Source organism: Brachyhypopomus gauderio, chromosome 2 (assembly GCF_052324685.1).
Source record: "Brachyhypopomus gauderio isolate BG-103 chromosome 2, BGAUD_0.2, whole genome shotgun sequence".
Taxonomy (NCBI): Eukaryota; Metazoa; Chordata; class Actinopteri; order Gymnotiformes; family Hypopomidae; genus Brachyhypopomus; species Brachyhypopomus gauderio.
The window spans coordinates 15,268,363-15,283,932 of record NC_135212.1 but is presented as its reverse complement, the minus strand read 5'-3'; the positions used below and the strand labels follow the sequence as shown (position 1 = coordinate 15,283,932).

Below are 15,570 nucleotides of genomic sequence, written 5' to 3'. Positions count from 1 at the left end.
TGGGCCTTTACGTGGAAATTTAGAAAAATGGGCTCCAAATGTACTTGTGTGTGTGTGTGTGGGGGGGGGGGGGGGGGGGGGGTGCATGTGTCACATACACACAAGAGTGTTCTACTTTTAGTGAACAGTACAAGCAGCATGGTGGAAAATGGAAATTAATATAAACCTTTGAGAAATAAGCAAATAGACACAACCACAAAAACACAATGTGTTTAATGGACTTTGTGTTAATGCAAATACACTAATGCACAGACAATGGCGCAGATGCATGTAATGGCTGTGATGTGTTAACTTAATAACCTCACACTCTAGCCAGGTTTCCTTTTCTAAAGGGCAATGATCAGGCAAATGACGAAATGAAACTCTCAGTTCTTCATTAAAATCATCACAAATCATCTTCCAGACCTCAAACTCACTAATAGAGCGATCTTGTGTTTGCTAAACTCTAACTGAGCAATGTTACAATGTAGAGCACTTAGTAGAGATTTGAGGTCTCTCTCTCTCTAATACATACACATACATTCTCTCTTTTCATTACTCTGTGTTTGTGTTCACTGAGCTGTAACTGAGCAATGTTAAAATGTGGAGTACTTAACAGAAATTTGAGCGCTCTCTCTCTCTCTCTCTCTCTCTCTCTCGTTCTCTCGCTCTCTGTCTCTCTCATAAACACACACACACTCTTGACTAAATGGTTTTTATTTCCCAGCCTTTGCGTGTTTGTTGTTTTGTTTTTCTGTGTTGTGTAATCTGATCTTCTGGTTCTGCTGCTTGGCTGCATCATGGCATCATCATCATCTAATTCAGGGTCACAAATGATTCGATACCTGCACCATCTCTGGCTCAGAGATCAGATCATCCTCAGCTTGATCTAATCACCATGGTTGATTCAATGGTATATGGTGTGACATTTTTTAAAATTTGATTTGATGTTCAACATGGACCAGTTTGTCCAATAGTTTCCAGGGCTGAATGTAAAAAAACTAATTTGGGATGTTCTCAGTGTTGGATTTTATCTATTCGTTTGTTAAAGTCTCAATTACTGATATCTGAAACAGCTGCTTCATGAATAGCCTTGTTTAATACATTATATAATAAATAATAACAAACAACAGAGTGGTAAACAGAACATTTTTTTTCTTTCTCTCTGCCCTTTATTCATCTCCTGCTCACTATTCCTCCCTCCCACCATCACTCTCTCCCTATCAGAGGAAGGGGGGAGGGAGAGAGAGGAAGAGAGGACAGATAGTCCTGCTTGAGGATTAGAGTACATGTTAATCATTGATCAGTGGGCCTCCTTCCTGCTGTCCAAGAGCTTTTGAATGTGTGTGTGTGTCTCGTGGTTGACAACACAGAGGCAGGGACAGAGTCAAAGACACTTCAGGCAGGTAAAGCAGTCAGACGTCTTCTCCTGCTCCCAGATTTTGGTTCTCGGGTACAGTCACCTGAAGTTGTCCTGTTTGAGGTTTAGCATGAGTCTTCGTTCCAAGCAAGCGTCCCCTGCCACCCAGTCGGCGACGTCTCTCAAGATATTTCTCAGCGGCTTCTTTTAAGATGACCTGCGCCCTTTCGTTTTCTTCTCCCCTGTCTCTTCATCTGTCCCTCCTCATCCTAATGTGTCCGGTTGTCGGCGTGCAGAGCGCATCAGGAGATGGCAGGAGCCTGTGGCAGCAGCCACCAAACAAGCACGATTTCCTGTCTGCTACGTTTCCCACAGGGTTCCTCTGGGGTGTCGGAACATCTGCATTCTCAACGGAAGGATCCTGGGATCAGGACGGGAAAGGGCCGTCTATATGGGACCACTTCTCCCACCAACTCCAAAAAGGCCATCCCAGAACGGGGAGCAGCGTTGGTATGGTGATGGACGACATGGCCAGTGATAGTTATGCCCTTTGGGAGAAGGATCTAGAGGCAATTCAGTACCTTGGAGTGAAGTTTTATGCTTTCTCCCTCTCATGGCCACGCCTGTTCCCGGATGGTAATGCCACGGGACGACCCAACCACGCCGCGGTGGAGCACTACAGCCGCCTGATCGGCAGGCTGAGGGGGATGGGTGTGGAGCCCGTGGTGACCCTGTTCCACTGGGATCTGCCCCAGAGACTTCAGGAGCAGTTGGACGGCTGGACAAACCCAGCCATGGTGCAGATCTTTACTGACTACGCCCAGTTTTGTTTCAGAACATTCGGCCAAGAGGTGCGATACTGGATGACGATGCATAACCCACTCCTCATCGCAGCTCTGGGGTACGGCACAGGGGCCCACGCTCCAGGGGAACCCAGGAACCCTGCTGTCCCCTTCATCGTTGCACACAACCTCATCAGGGTGAGTGCAAGGTCACAAGGTCAAAGGTCAATGCTGGGGTTCATTTTTCTCGATCATAGGTTTGGAGGAGCTGATGCAGAATAATAGTGGCTTTCTCTACTCATACTGATTTTCATTGATGTGTCTTTGTAGGATAAGAATGCTTGAGGGATATTCTGTTTGGCTGTGAACTTTGAACTTTACGCGTTATTACCTCACCAGAGTCCACTATGTCTGTTTGCCATTAGTTACATACAATCAAAATGTATGCAATCAACATGAAACTGCCAATAATGTATATATATATTATAAACCACATTTATCTGATGGACAATAAGTTGTAATGATTTTGACTGAGAGAGACGTTGAAGGCTGGAGGAGATGCAAAAGTTCTTCAGGTGTCTTTGCACTGCATGGATCACAGATTATTACAGGAGCTTTTAGAGATTTTTTGTTAGGTAAGAGGCATAAAGTGCATGAGGTTTCTGTGTGGAGTCACAAGACTCACCTGAGTGTTCAGATGATGACCTGCTGACCTCAACATGAACTCTCACTTTTTCTTCCTTTTTCTAAACTGACAGGCTCATGCACGAACGTGGCATGTGTACAATGATGAGTACCGCCCCCACCAGCGTGGCCTCATCTCCATCACGCTCGGCTCCCACTGGGTGGAGCCATTTAAACGACAGGCCACACCAGCCAATGTTGAATTGTGTCAGAAGTCTATGGAGGCTGTGATTGGCTGGTTTGCAGAGCCTATACATGGAAGTGGGGATTACCCAAGATCCCTGCAGGCCACACACCAGGGTCTCATCCCCAAGTTCACCCCAGAGGAGAAGCTCTGGGTTCACGGAACTGCTGACTTCTTCTCCTTGAGTTTTGGACCAGACACTGTGCAGGCAATGCGAGGCCAGGTCCGCTTTGGCCAGATGGGGGTGCTGGACCTGAGGAAGGTGCTGGGCTGGGTTCAACAGGAGTACGGGGACCCACAGGTGCTGGTGGCAGAGAGTGGCTGGTTCTCCAATGCCTCTGTAGGAGTGGAGGACACAATCACTATTTATGTCATGAAAAAGTTAATTAATCAGGTGCTTCAAGGTAAGAGTGCGTGTAGGAGTGTATTCATGAGGTGCAGATACTCTTCCTGTAATACATGATTTTGATGCCAAGACCTGTTCGCATCTTTAATTATATTCTTGGCACGTGTGTCTCAGCTATGGTTGTGGAGAACGTGAAGGTGTTTGGCTACACTGCTTGGTCCCTGGTGGACGGCATTGAGTGGACCAGCGGTTACACCATAAGAAGGGGACTCTTCTACATAGACTTTGACCTGCCTCAACGTGTCAGGATCCCAAAGACATCTGCACAATACTACAGGCAGATCGTTAAAGACAACGGTTTCACAAACAATGAGACAGATCAGAATATCAGGGGACATTTCCCATGTGACTTCCATTTTGGTGTGGCTGACTTCATCCAGCAGGTGAGTATGGGTAAGAAGATGGAGAGAATCACAGTAAAGAGGGAGATGTTTTCTGTATGTCACATGCTGAAGGAAGTGTTTGTATTTTTCACAGGTTCAACACCAGCCTACCTCCCCCCAGTTCACCGATCCTCACGTGTACCGCTGGAATTTCTCAGGTGACGGCGCCCTCCACCCTGTTGCTGGGGTGACGCTTCAGACACGAGCCTCACAATGCACTGACTTCCTGGCTATTCAACGTCACATGCACCTGCTGGAGGTCACGGGGTCATCACATTACCGCTTCGCCCTGGACTGGGCCCAGCTCCTCCCCCAGGGCGACGCCTCCAGCGCGGACGAGGAAGTGGTGCGCTTTTACCGCTGCATGCTGACGGAGCTCCGGAAGAGAGGCATCCAGGCAGCCGCCACCCTCTACCACCCCAGCTTCACCTCTCCCACCCTGGGCTTGCCCACGCCGCTGCACGCCCAAGATGGCTGGATGAACACGAGCATCGTGGAGGCTTTTGCCCACTACTCCACATTTTGTTATCGGGAGTTCGGGGCCTTAGTGTCAGTCTGGATTACCATTAACGAGCCCAACCGGCTAACAGAAGTGTACAGTGGGAGCGGGCGGGCGGTGGAGCGCCACCTGCTGTTGGCTCACGCACGCGCATGGAAGGTTTACCACACGCACTTCCGCCAGCAGGGGGGGCAAGTCAGCTTTGCAGTGCATGCCGACTGGGTGGAACCTGCAAATCCGTTCCTGAAATCGCATGCAAGCACTGTTCAACACTTCCTGCTGTTTGAACTTGGACGTTTCCTCGATCCTTTCCTGAGGGACCTGGCCTGCCCCGACAAAAACCGACAAAATACCTGCTATGAATATTTGGAAACAGGCCCCTTACACTTGCCTTACTTCTCTGAGGAGGAGAGACGAGAACTCCGAGGGGCTCTAGATTTTATCGCCCTTAATCATTTCACAACACGGCTGGTTTACCCAAGGCGGCCAGACGTACGGCAAGGGCCCCAGGCTCCTGCCCATGAGCACGGCTGCTCCTTCATGGCTGACCCCACATGGCCTGCTTCAAATAAGGGCCAGACTCTCACCCCCTGGGGCCTCCGCAGGGTCCTCGTCTGGGTAAAGAATCGTTACGGAGACACTCGTTCTATTGTTGTCACAGCGACGGGTATTGATGACCAGGCAGCCCATGATGATCAGCTGAGACAGACCTACATAAGGAGTTACCTGCAGGAGGCGCTGAAGGGTAAGCTCAAACGAATGACGTTAAAAATCTAGAAATTTAGAAAACTCTAAAGCTCTATGTGTATGTACACTGGTATTACCATCAGCTCACAGCACATTGAATAACAGTGAAACAATTTAAGATTTTAAATATTTAATGTCCAGTTGCAGATTTGTGAATGAACCAAACAATACTGACTCATCCCAAGTCTAAGACTAAGACTACGACTGAGACTAAGACTAAGACTTAGACTGGCCTCAAGCCCAGTGCACATTTATTGGAGTAAAAATTTGTATTTGTAGGTTTTCTCCCACATTTTAGAACAATAGTTGGGTTTACATTTAGCCTAAAATCAGGTCATGAGGAATAGTTTAAACCATAAAACCATCCAACCATTTAAAAAAATGACCCATGTAAGCAAGTCATTTCAAATCAGTTAATTCCTATTGTGTTTCCTGTCCATACTTTCATCTAGCAGTATACGCAGTTATATAAACATAAAGGTAAAAATGTAAATGTGCCATATTTGTCAACTGTGATTTTAACCCTAATCAAAACATTTTGTCCACATTAAACCATCAACACACAAGTGATTACTAAGGGGCTGTGGTGCACACACACACACACACACACACACACACACACACACACACACACACACACACACACAATTGCACATTTGCAGAGTGCTCAAACCATGACAAAACTCAACATTAATATTTATATCAGAGCACAACAGTTCCTTTAACATGGCCTTTGGTTTATGGCAGATTAAACTTAGTTTGACTTCATTAGATTTCATTAGACTTCATTTGGCTTAATTACACAGAAAATATGTTCAGTCTAGGTCTACATGTACATGAAACACAGCTGATCTGATTAAATGTGTCAGCGCTGTGTCAACACCAGACTCCGATGGGCAGAGTCCATTCTCTTCTGATCAACACTGGATGAGGAAATGACACAACACAAAATTTATATATATAATTGCGTTATTACAATAAGCAAATAAAAACATTTTGTTAAGAAATTAATAATGCAATATATGAAAATGGATAAAGAACCAAGTGACTGATCATTAGTGAGAACCAATCCAAAAAATATTGTTCTAATTTCAACTTTGACTTCCAGGTTTTTCATACTAATTCTTTTTAACTAGAGTGCATGTAACGCAGCTAGAGCTGTGGAGCAAGGAGGCAGACACAAACGCTGAGGAGAGAGAGATTTAATAAGGAGTCATAACAGGAGAGACATCCAGGTTAGACAAATACATGGGCATGACGGACACAGAACAATAACAAAACCAGGCAGGGTAACAAGAACAGAGAGAGAACAACGGAGATAGTAAATACCAGGAGCAGCGATGAAAAACACAAATCCACAAAACAACCGACAACAGGCTAGGGAAACACAGGGATATAAACACACAGGACTGAACCAGATACAGCTGGAGACACTGACGACACGGGCGTGGCAGTTGGGGAGGAAACCATAGAAACAGACAACAAGGTGGAATCAACGAGCAACGAACAACACAGACACGAGGAGCAGGGAAACTGGAGTGACAGCTAGGAGAGGGGGGCGTAGCCCTACGTGACAGTGCACTAGAGAGCGTGCACTAGAGAGAGTGCACTAGAGAGTGTGCACTATAGAGTGTGCACTAGAGCGTGCACTAGAGAGCGTGCACTAGAGAGAGTGCACTAGAGAGTGTGCACTATAGAGTGTGCACTTGAGCGTGCACTAGAGAGCGTGCACTAGAGAGAGTGCACTAGAGAGTGTGCACTAGAGCGTGCACTAGAGAGCATGCACGAGAGAGTGCACGAGAGAGTGCACTAGAGAGTGTGCACTAGAGAGCGTGCACTAGAGAGAACACACAAGAGAGAGTGCACTAGAAAGCGTGCACTAGAGAGCGTACACTAGAGAGTGCACTAAAGAGAGTGCACTAGAGAGAGTCCACTAGAGAGAGTGCACTAGAGAGCGTCCACTAGAGAGCGTGCACTAAAGAAAGTGCACAAGAGAGCATGCATTAGAAAGTGCACTAGAGCAGGGGTACTCAACTAAATTTGTCCGCGGTCCAATTTTGGCAGATACCTGTGACCTGAGGTCCGGTGCGGCGGGGGTGGCGAACGTAAGTTGTTGAAGGGGAGGGGGGGTGGCGAACGTAAGTTGTTGAGCGGGGGTGGCCAACGTAACACTCGTGACGAGTGTTTTTTCAACAGCCCTGAAATAAATGCTCCAGTTTTTTTTTTGGTCCGTATCCAGTTAATCAGGAATGAGATTGGGTCCGGACAGGACTGCGTTCGGGTCCGGATCCGGACCGCGGTTCGCCAGTTGAGTACCCCTGCACTAGAGAGTGCACTAGAGAGTGTGCACTAGAGAGTGCACTAAAGAGAGTGCACTAGAGAGCGTGCCCTAGAGAGTGCACTAGAGAGAGTCCACTAGAGAGTGTGCACTACAGAGTGTGCACTAGAGAGAGTGCACTAGAGAGCATGCACTAGAGAACGTCCACTAGAGAGCGTGCACTAGAGAGCATGCACTAGAGAGAGTGCACAAGAGAGTGCACTAGAAAGCGTGCACTAGAGAGAACACACAAGAGAGAGTACACTAGAGAGTGTGCACTAAAGAGAATGCACTAGAGAGTCCAATAGAGAGAGTGCACTAGAGAGCATCCACTAGAGAGAGCGTGCACTAGAGAGAGTGCACTAGAGAAAGTGCACAAGAGAGTATGCACTAGACAGTGCACTAGAGAGCATGAACTAGAGAGCGTGCGCTAGAGAGTGCACTAGAGAGAGTGAACTAGATAGAGTGCACTAGAGAGCGTGCACTAGAGAGTGCACTAGAGAGAGTGCACTAGAGAGAATGCACTAGAGAGCGTGCACTAGAGAGCGTGCACTAGAGAGGAATGGCTCCCAATTACTACATTTGCAAATTTGCTTCTAAGCGTCAAGTATATTCTGATGAACATGTTGTTTTGCTACTATCTACAGTATCTACTATCTCTTGTGCGTACAATCTTTTACTTTCAGCAAAGTCAAAGTTTAAAGGTTGCAGGACACAACATTCCTTATCAGCTCATGTAGGTTTTAGAGCTGGTGTTTATGGAGGGCAACTAACACACATTCCTCAACAGATCTAGGAGGAGGTTGATGCTCTGTGTGAGTGTGTGTCTGTGTGAGTCTGTGTGTGTCCGTGTGTGTCTGTGTGTGTCTGTGTGAGTCTGTGTGAGTCTGTGTGTATCCGTGTGTGTCTGTGAGTCTGTGTGTGTCTGTGTGTGTCTGTGTGAGTCTGTGTGTGTCCGTGTGAGTCTGTGTGTGTCCGTGTGTGTCTGTGTGTGTCTGTGTGTATCCGTGTGTGTCTGTGTGTGTCCATGTGTATGGCCTAATGAGGATGAGAACACAGGCACTGTTAACAGTTTTATTATACTATTATTAAAGTTAGAAAGAAATAAAGACTTGTAGGTCATTCCATATAAACTCAACCAATGGTCCCCACCTGACCATCTCAGAATCCCTTCAAACTTTCCCCATTTGTAGGCAGATATGTTTCATGGAAAAAAGTATTTCTGTTCCATGTTCAATATTTCAAGAGTTACAGTGTCACGCTCGATGGAGGAGGCACGACGAGCGAGAATGGTGCAACACAAGACGTTTATTAAACACTTCTTGACGTGAAAGCTCCGTGCGGAGCGCAAGCCCAACAGACACACTCACGCTGACACGAAACTTTAGACAAAGACGAGCACTAGACCCCACGCGAACGCACATTAAATAGGTGAATTACACAGACTCACGTGACCTCGAGACAAGGCACAGGTGTAACAAACGAACATGCTCACAAACAACCCACACCCACGGAAGTACAAACATGGACAAAACGACACGCAGACAACGTAGCGGCACGCCCACAGGGAAGGGTCCGGAGCTGTTCCGTAACATACAGCCGTTTTTGTAACCCCACCATCAGACGCATCTTTTGCGAAAGTGGCTAAATAGCAATATTTGAATGTGAATATCTCTAAAACTATTACAGTTAGAAGGCTGAATTTTTTTGTATGTTTAGAAAGTTGTATACTTGTGATTTATGTACTTTCTGGTGCTGTAAGTTGTGTTGTGTCAAGAAAAATTCCCAAAGTTAGAAAAAAATCAACTAAGAGTCATTTTCACCTGTCATTATCTCATGGATGGAGTAGAAGAAGGCTGATCTATGTTTTATGTTTCAAAGTACTTCCAGTGGCAATGTTGAAGTAATAATTAAGTTGCCTGTATGTGGTGCAGTTTTTGCACAATTTGCTGTCAAATATCCGATTTCACACGTACGGTACCCTTGTTTGGACACTGATTCCCAAAATACCTATATTTATTTTTTCAATTTTTTTGTTCTGTTATATACTTTTATATGTGCTGATTATATGGTAGAATTGGAATGGCCTTTTTTGATATAGTGGTTTTATTTGTAATTGAATTTCATTTCAAATGAATTGAATTGAATTGAATGAATTGTAATTGAATTTCAAATTGAATATCAATTTTTTAAAATTTTCGTGAGATTTCATGCAGAAAATTCTGGGATGGAGAAAGGTGGAATGCTGCATGAGGCAGGACTAACACGTAGAGGCAAGACTAACAAGTAGAGGCAGGACTAACACGTAAAAGCAGGACTAACATGTTGAGGCAGGACTAAAATTGTGATCAGATGCAAAGCACTTCGTGTACTTCGTGCACTCTGGATGAGAGCGTCTGCTAAATGCCATAAATGTAAATGTAAATGTAAAACAGGACTAATTTTTTATCTGTGTCTCAGAGTGGTAAATGTATTTGTGTTATTTGTGTCTCAGAGTGGTAAATGTATCTGTGTTATTTGTGTCTCAGAGTGGTAAATGTATTTGTGTTATCTGTGTCTCAGCGTGGTAAATGTATTTGTGTTATCTGTGTCTCAGAGTGGTAAATGTATTTGTGTTATTTGTGTCTCAGAGTGGTAAATGTATTTGTGTTATTTGTGTCTCAGAGTGGTAAATGTATTCGTTTGTGTTATCTGTGTCTCAGAGTGGTAAATGTATCTGTGTTATTTGTGTCTCAGAGTGGTAAATGTATTCGTTTGCGTTATCTGTGTCTCAGAGTGGTAAATGTATTCATCTGTGTTATTTGTGTCTCAGAGTGGTAAATGTATTCGTTTGCGTTATCTGTGTCTCTGTCACGGTGAGGCGGCCCCCTACCGGCCGCCTCTGTCCACAGCGGCTGTGTTGTTGTTGTTTTGTGACGTCGTGTACGCCCCTCAGGTGGGCGGAGCCCGTGATCCGTTCCCACCTGATGGTCGTTTGTCTGTCTATATATGTCTTGTCTTTGTACCAGTTGACCGCTGGTCATTATATCCTTAATTTGGATCTATTGCACGGGTTTTAGGTTTGCACACTTTATATTAAACCATCCTTTTTCCCTGAGACTTGGCGTGATCGCTTCCTTTTGGTTCGCACACCCTGCCCGTCACAGTCTCAGAGTGGTAAATGTATCTGTGTTATTTGTGTCTCAGATTGGTAAATGTATTTGTGTTATTTGTGTCTCAGATTGGTAAATGTATTGATCTGTGTTATTTGTGTCTCAGAGCGGTAAATGTATTTGTGTTATCTGTGTCTCAGAATGGTAAATGTATTTGTGTTATCTGTGTCTCAGAGTGGTAAATGTATCTGTGTTATTTGTGTCTCAGATTGGTAAATGTATTGATCTGTGTTATTTGTGTCTCAGAGTGGTAAATGTATTTGTGTTATCTGTGTCTCAGAGTGGTAAATGTATCTGTGTTATTTGTGTCTCAGAGTGGTAAATGTATTTGTGTTATCTGTGTCTCAGAGTGGTAAATGTATTTGTTTTATCTGTGTCTCAATGTGGTAAATGTATTTGTGTTATCTGTGTCTCAGCGTGGTAAATGTATTTGTGTTATTTGTGTTTCATGGATGCTCCACTCTACTCTTGCTCTGGCTCATCCATCAAGCCTTATGTTACCATTACACTGTTGCTGTACTACACCTTTTGATGATTTACTGCCCAACGTACCTTTAGCTCACTCTGATCATGGGTTTGATTCCCAAGGAGCAAACACTCTTTCAGTGCAATCTAAGTTATTTTGTGATGTAATGTTTTTGAATGGCATTAATAGATTGACACTTATTCAGGTTGGTTTACTTTTTTGTGTTTTCGTGTAAACGGATTTGTGTTCTCAATGTCTTTAGTCTCTTCAAAATGGTCTCAGTGTCTCTTCAGTCTCTTCAAAATGGTCTCAATATGTCTTCAGTCTCTTCACAATGGTCTCAGTGTGGTCACTTAAACTGTATAGGTCCTTCTAAAAAAATTCGCATATTTCATCTGACCAATAATAGAAAAGTGTTTTTAATACAAAAAACTTCAACCTTCAAATAATTATCTCAACTCAATTATCTCAATAAAAAATCTCAACTTTCTATTCACAATATCCCACAGATTCTCTATGCGGTTCAGGTAAGCAGAGTTGGCAGGCCAATTGAGCACAGTAATACCATGGTAAACCATTTACCAGTGGTTTTGGCACTGTGAACAGGTGCCAGGTCATGCTGAAAAATCTCCATAAAGCTTTTCAGTAGATAGAAGTATGAAGTGCTCCAAAATCTCCTGATAGCTAGCTGCATTTACCCTGCCCTTGATAAAACACAGTGGACCAACACCAGCAGCTGACATGGCACCCCAGACCATCACTGACTGTGGGTACTTGACACTGGACTTCAGGCATTTTGGCATTTCCTTCTCCCCAGTCTCCCTCCAGACTCTGGCTGGCACCTTGATTTCCGAACGACATGCAAAATTAGCTTTCATCTGAAAAAAGTACTTTGAACCACTGAGCAACAGTCCAGTGCTGCTTCTCTGTAGTCCAGGTCAGGCGCTTCTGCTGCTGTTTCTGGTTCAAAAGTGGCTTGACCTGGGGAATGCAGCACCTGTAGCCCATTTACTGCACACGCCTGTGCACGGTGGCTCGGGATGTTTCTACTCCAGACTCCGCAGGTCCCCCAAGGTCTGGAATCAGCCCTTCTCCACAATCTTCCTCAGGGTCCGCTCACCTCTTCTCGTTGTCCAGCATTTTCTGCCACACTTTTTCCTTCCCACTGAGTTGCCTTGATACAGCACTCTGGGAACAGGCTATTCATTCAGATTTTTTTTCTGTGTCTTACCCTCTTGCTTGAGGGTGTCAATGATGGCCTTCTGGACAGCAGTCAGGTCGGCAGTCTTACCCATGATTGCAGTTTTAAGTAATGAACCAGGCTGGGAGTTTTTAAAAGTCTCAGAAATTTTTGCAGTTGTTTAGAGTTAATTTGTTGATTCAGATGATTAGGTTAATAGCTCGTTTAGAGAACCTTTTCATGATATGGAACTTTGGGTTTTCATTAGCTGTATGACAAAACCATCAGTATTAAAACAATAAAAGACCTGAAATATTTCAGTTGGTGCACCAACACGTGCAATGAATCTAAAATATATGAAAGTTTAATTTTTATCATTACATTATGGAAAATAATGAACTTTATCACAATATGCTAATTTTTTTTTGAAGGACCTGTATTATAGCTACACATCTTGTGATCCTAAAAGAAAGCAGACAATAGTAACTCATGTGAAGGTCTGCTTTTATGAATATCCACCTATGTTTGAATGTACACTGCCTATATATTGTATGATGTAAATCGAATATTAGCCATGTCAAAACCCTGGACTGGATTTTGGATTCAAGGTTTGGAGGTGAAGGAACCTATAGATATTCCAACAATTGTACATACATAGCAATAACAATATTAAAAGGTTCAAGATGGTGAATGGTTGTTGGCTAACCCAGTTATTACTAAAGCAAATGATTGTACATATTGACTTTTAATGTTCTACATTAGTACATTTGTAATAAGTGGTGGTCAAGGTCCAGATGGCCCAATATGACCTTCCAGTATATATTACAGTAGCAATTGATTTTGGAATGATTGATTATTGATTAACGGTTTTAGATTAGAATGGATTGATGTGGCTTTTGAGTGACCTTTTGAGTGACCTTTTGTCCAGTGACTTTTCATGCTAACTGGTGATTGTACATAATGTGTAGAGCAGTTTCCTTGCATTAAATGAGCACATGGAGAGGGTTTGAATCCACTTACACACGAGTTCTTTCTCTCCTGGTTTAATGCTCTTTTCTATTCATTCTCTCTATCTATCTCTCTCTCTCTCTCTCTATCCCTCTCTGCAGCACGTGAGCTAGATGGCATCGATCTACGTGGGTTTTACGTCTGGAAGCTCCAGGACCGTCATGCTCCTGAGTTTGGTTTCTTCACCTCCTCCCACCACCGCGCCCGAGCCAAGCTGTCTGTCTCTGTGTACCGGGACCTGGTGTTACACCGTGGCTTCCTGGCCCCCGGTGTCAACCCTGCGCTGTGCGAGCGGAGTGACAGGCAGGCGGGTTGCTGGCTGTGTGCCAGGATGGCTGAGAACAACCCCCTGGTCTTCTCCTGCGTGTGCCTGACTGCCTGCGTGCTTGTGCTTGCTGGTGCCATCGTGGCCATGGCGATCAGGAGGAAGAGGAAGAGGAGGAGCAAGAGGAAGATGGTCCAAGCTGTGGCACCGTTGCCACGCCGACAGCAGGTATTTGCCATGCAAAGGATGGAATGCAGAGTCTGATGTCTGAAGTCGTCCCATAGTGACAGAAGAAGTGAAGCGATGTTAAACACATTCTGTATTTCATATTGGCTTTTTTCACTAAAACACTCCATTCTATCCTCTTTTTAAATCTTTTTCAGGTATTATGTATGAAATAAATGAATAAATAAATATACGAATAAATCAATAAATATCAGATTTATTTTTATCATATGTCAAACTTTGATTGCCAAAATGTATTTTAGCTGATTACAAATGTGTTCATGAAAACAGGTGTAATTTTAAGCTTATACATAACACTGTCTGTGTTTTATTTAATTGTTTAAATTCATGTTTGTATATCAAAGTTGGTTTCAAAGGTTTTTTTCTGTTTGCATGTTTGATATGTTAATAAATATACCTGGCTTGTTCTTGTATATACTGTTTAAATGTACATTTTGTGATTAAAGTGTAATAAAATTATTACATAATGCATAATTAAACATTTCTTCAGTTGGTTGTTTGAAGAATAGCAAATGTTGAACAACTATGCCATCTAGTGACTTTATCACAGAATTACAACTTCAACTTCAACATGAATTTCATTCAGGCATCAGTAAAGGTATAACAACTTTGTAGATGATATATGTTGTTATATACAAATGCTTTCGTATTCATGTCAGTTCAGGTTTGATCTGCACATTATATCTGGAATTCATTATCTGAATATCTGTTCAATACTGCTATTACAAAATATAACACTGTATTCCTCCACCAAACTTTACACTTGGCACAGTGCAGTCAGACAAGTACCGTTCTCCTGGCAACCACCAATCCCAGACTCATCCATCAGATTGTCAGATGGAGAAGCGTGATTCGTCACTCCAGAGAACGTGCTTTCACTACTCTAGAGTCCAGTGTCAGCGTGCTTTACACCACTGCATCTGACGCTTTGCATTGCACTTGGTGATGTATGGCTTGGATGCAGCTCCTCGACCATGGAAACCCATTCCATGAAGCTCCCTGCACTGTTCTTGAGCTAATCTTGAAGTTTGGCTGTCTGTAGTGATGGACTGCAGAAAGTTGTCAACCTCTTCACACTATGTGCTTCTGCATCCGCTGACCTGCTCCATCAGTTTACATGGCCGACTACATCATGGCTGAGTTGCTGTCATTCCCAAACTCTTCTATTTTCTTATAATACAGCTAACAGTTGACTGTGGAATGTATAGGAATGAGGAAGTTTCACGACTGGATTTGTTGCACAGGTGGCATCCTATCACAGTTCTACACTGGAATTCACTGAGCCCCTGAGAGCAACTGTTTGACAAATGTTTGTAAAAACAGTCTGCATGCCTAGGTGCTTCATTTTATACACCGGTGGCCATGGAAGTGATTGGAACACCTGATTCAGATCATTTCGATGGGTGAGTGAATACGTTTGGCAATATAGTGTGTGTGTGTATACGGTACGGGCAGTCATGGCCTGGCGGTTAGGGAACTGGTCTTGTGACCGGAGGGTCGTGGGTTCGATTCCCAGACAGGCCATGACTGAGGTGCCCTTGAGCAAGGCACCTAACCCCAACTGCTCCCCGGGTGCCGGGCTAGGGCTGCCCACCGCTCTGGGTACGTTTGATCCACAGCCCCCTAGTAATCACTAGTGTGTGTGTGTGTGTTCTGACTGCACAGATGGGTTAAAAGCGGAGGACAAATTTCGATTGGGGTGTAAAAATCACAATTGACAAAATATGGCACATTTCATTTCACATTTCATTTTTTTACTTAGCACGCTGGGGTTTCAAGATGTGCTGTACAAGCTCCTTTGAAGAAGCACAAAGAAATAGTAAAAAAAAAAGTCAATATTGTGGACCACAGACACAATGATCAGCCAAGGACACAGATGTGCAACAGATGAAAACACGCTTCCTTTGAAAAT

The 15,570-nt window shown here is 44.0% G+C and overlaps 1 protein-coding gene across 1 annotated transcript; it reads left to right on the top strand.

The window, feature by feature from the left end:
* Nucleotides 1–1,219: 1,219 nt before the first annotated feature.
* klb (klotho beta) lies at nucleotides 1,220–13,774 on the top strand. The gene is made up of 5 exons (XM_076988374.1): nucleotides 1,220–2,319; nucleotides 2,880–3,393; nucleotides 3,510–3,778; nucleotides 3,873–5,022; nucleotides 13,249–13,774. The coding sequence occupies exons 1-5, from the start codon at nucleotides 1,552–1,554 to the stop codon at nucleotides 13,674–13,676; spliced, it is 3,129 nt and encodes a 1,042-aa protein (XP_076844489.1). The 5' UTR covers nucleotides 1,220–1,551; the 3' UTR covers nucleotides 13,677–13,774.
* Nucleotides 13,775–15,570: the final 1,796 nt, after the last annotated feature.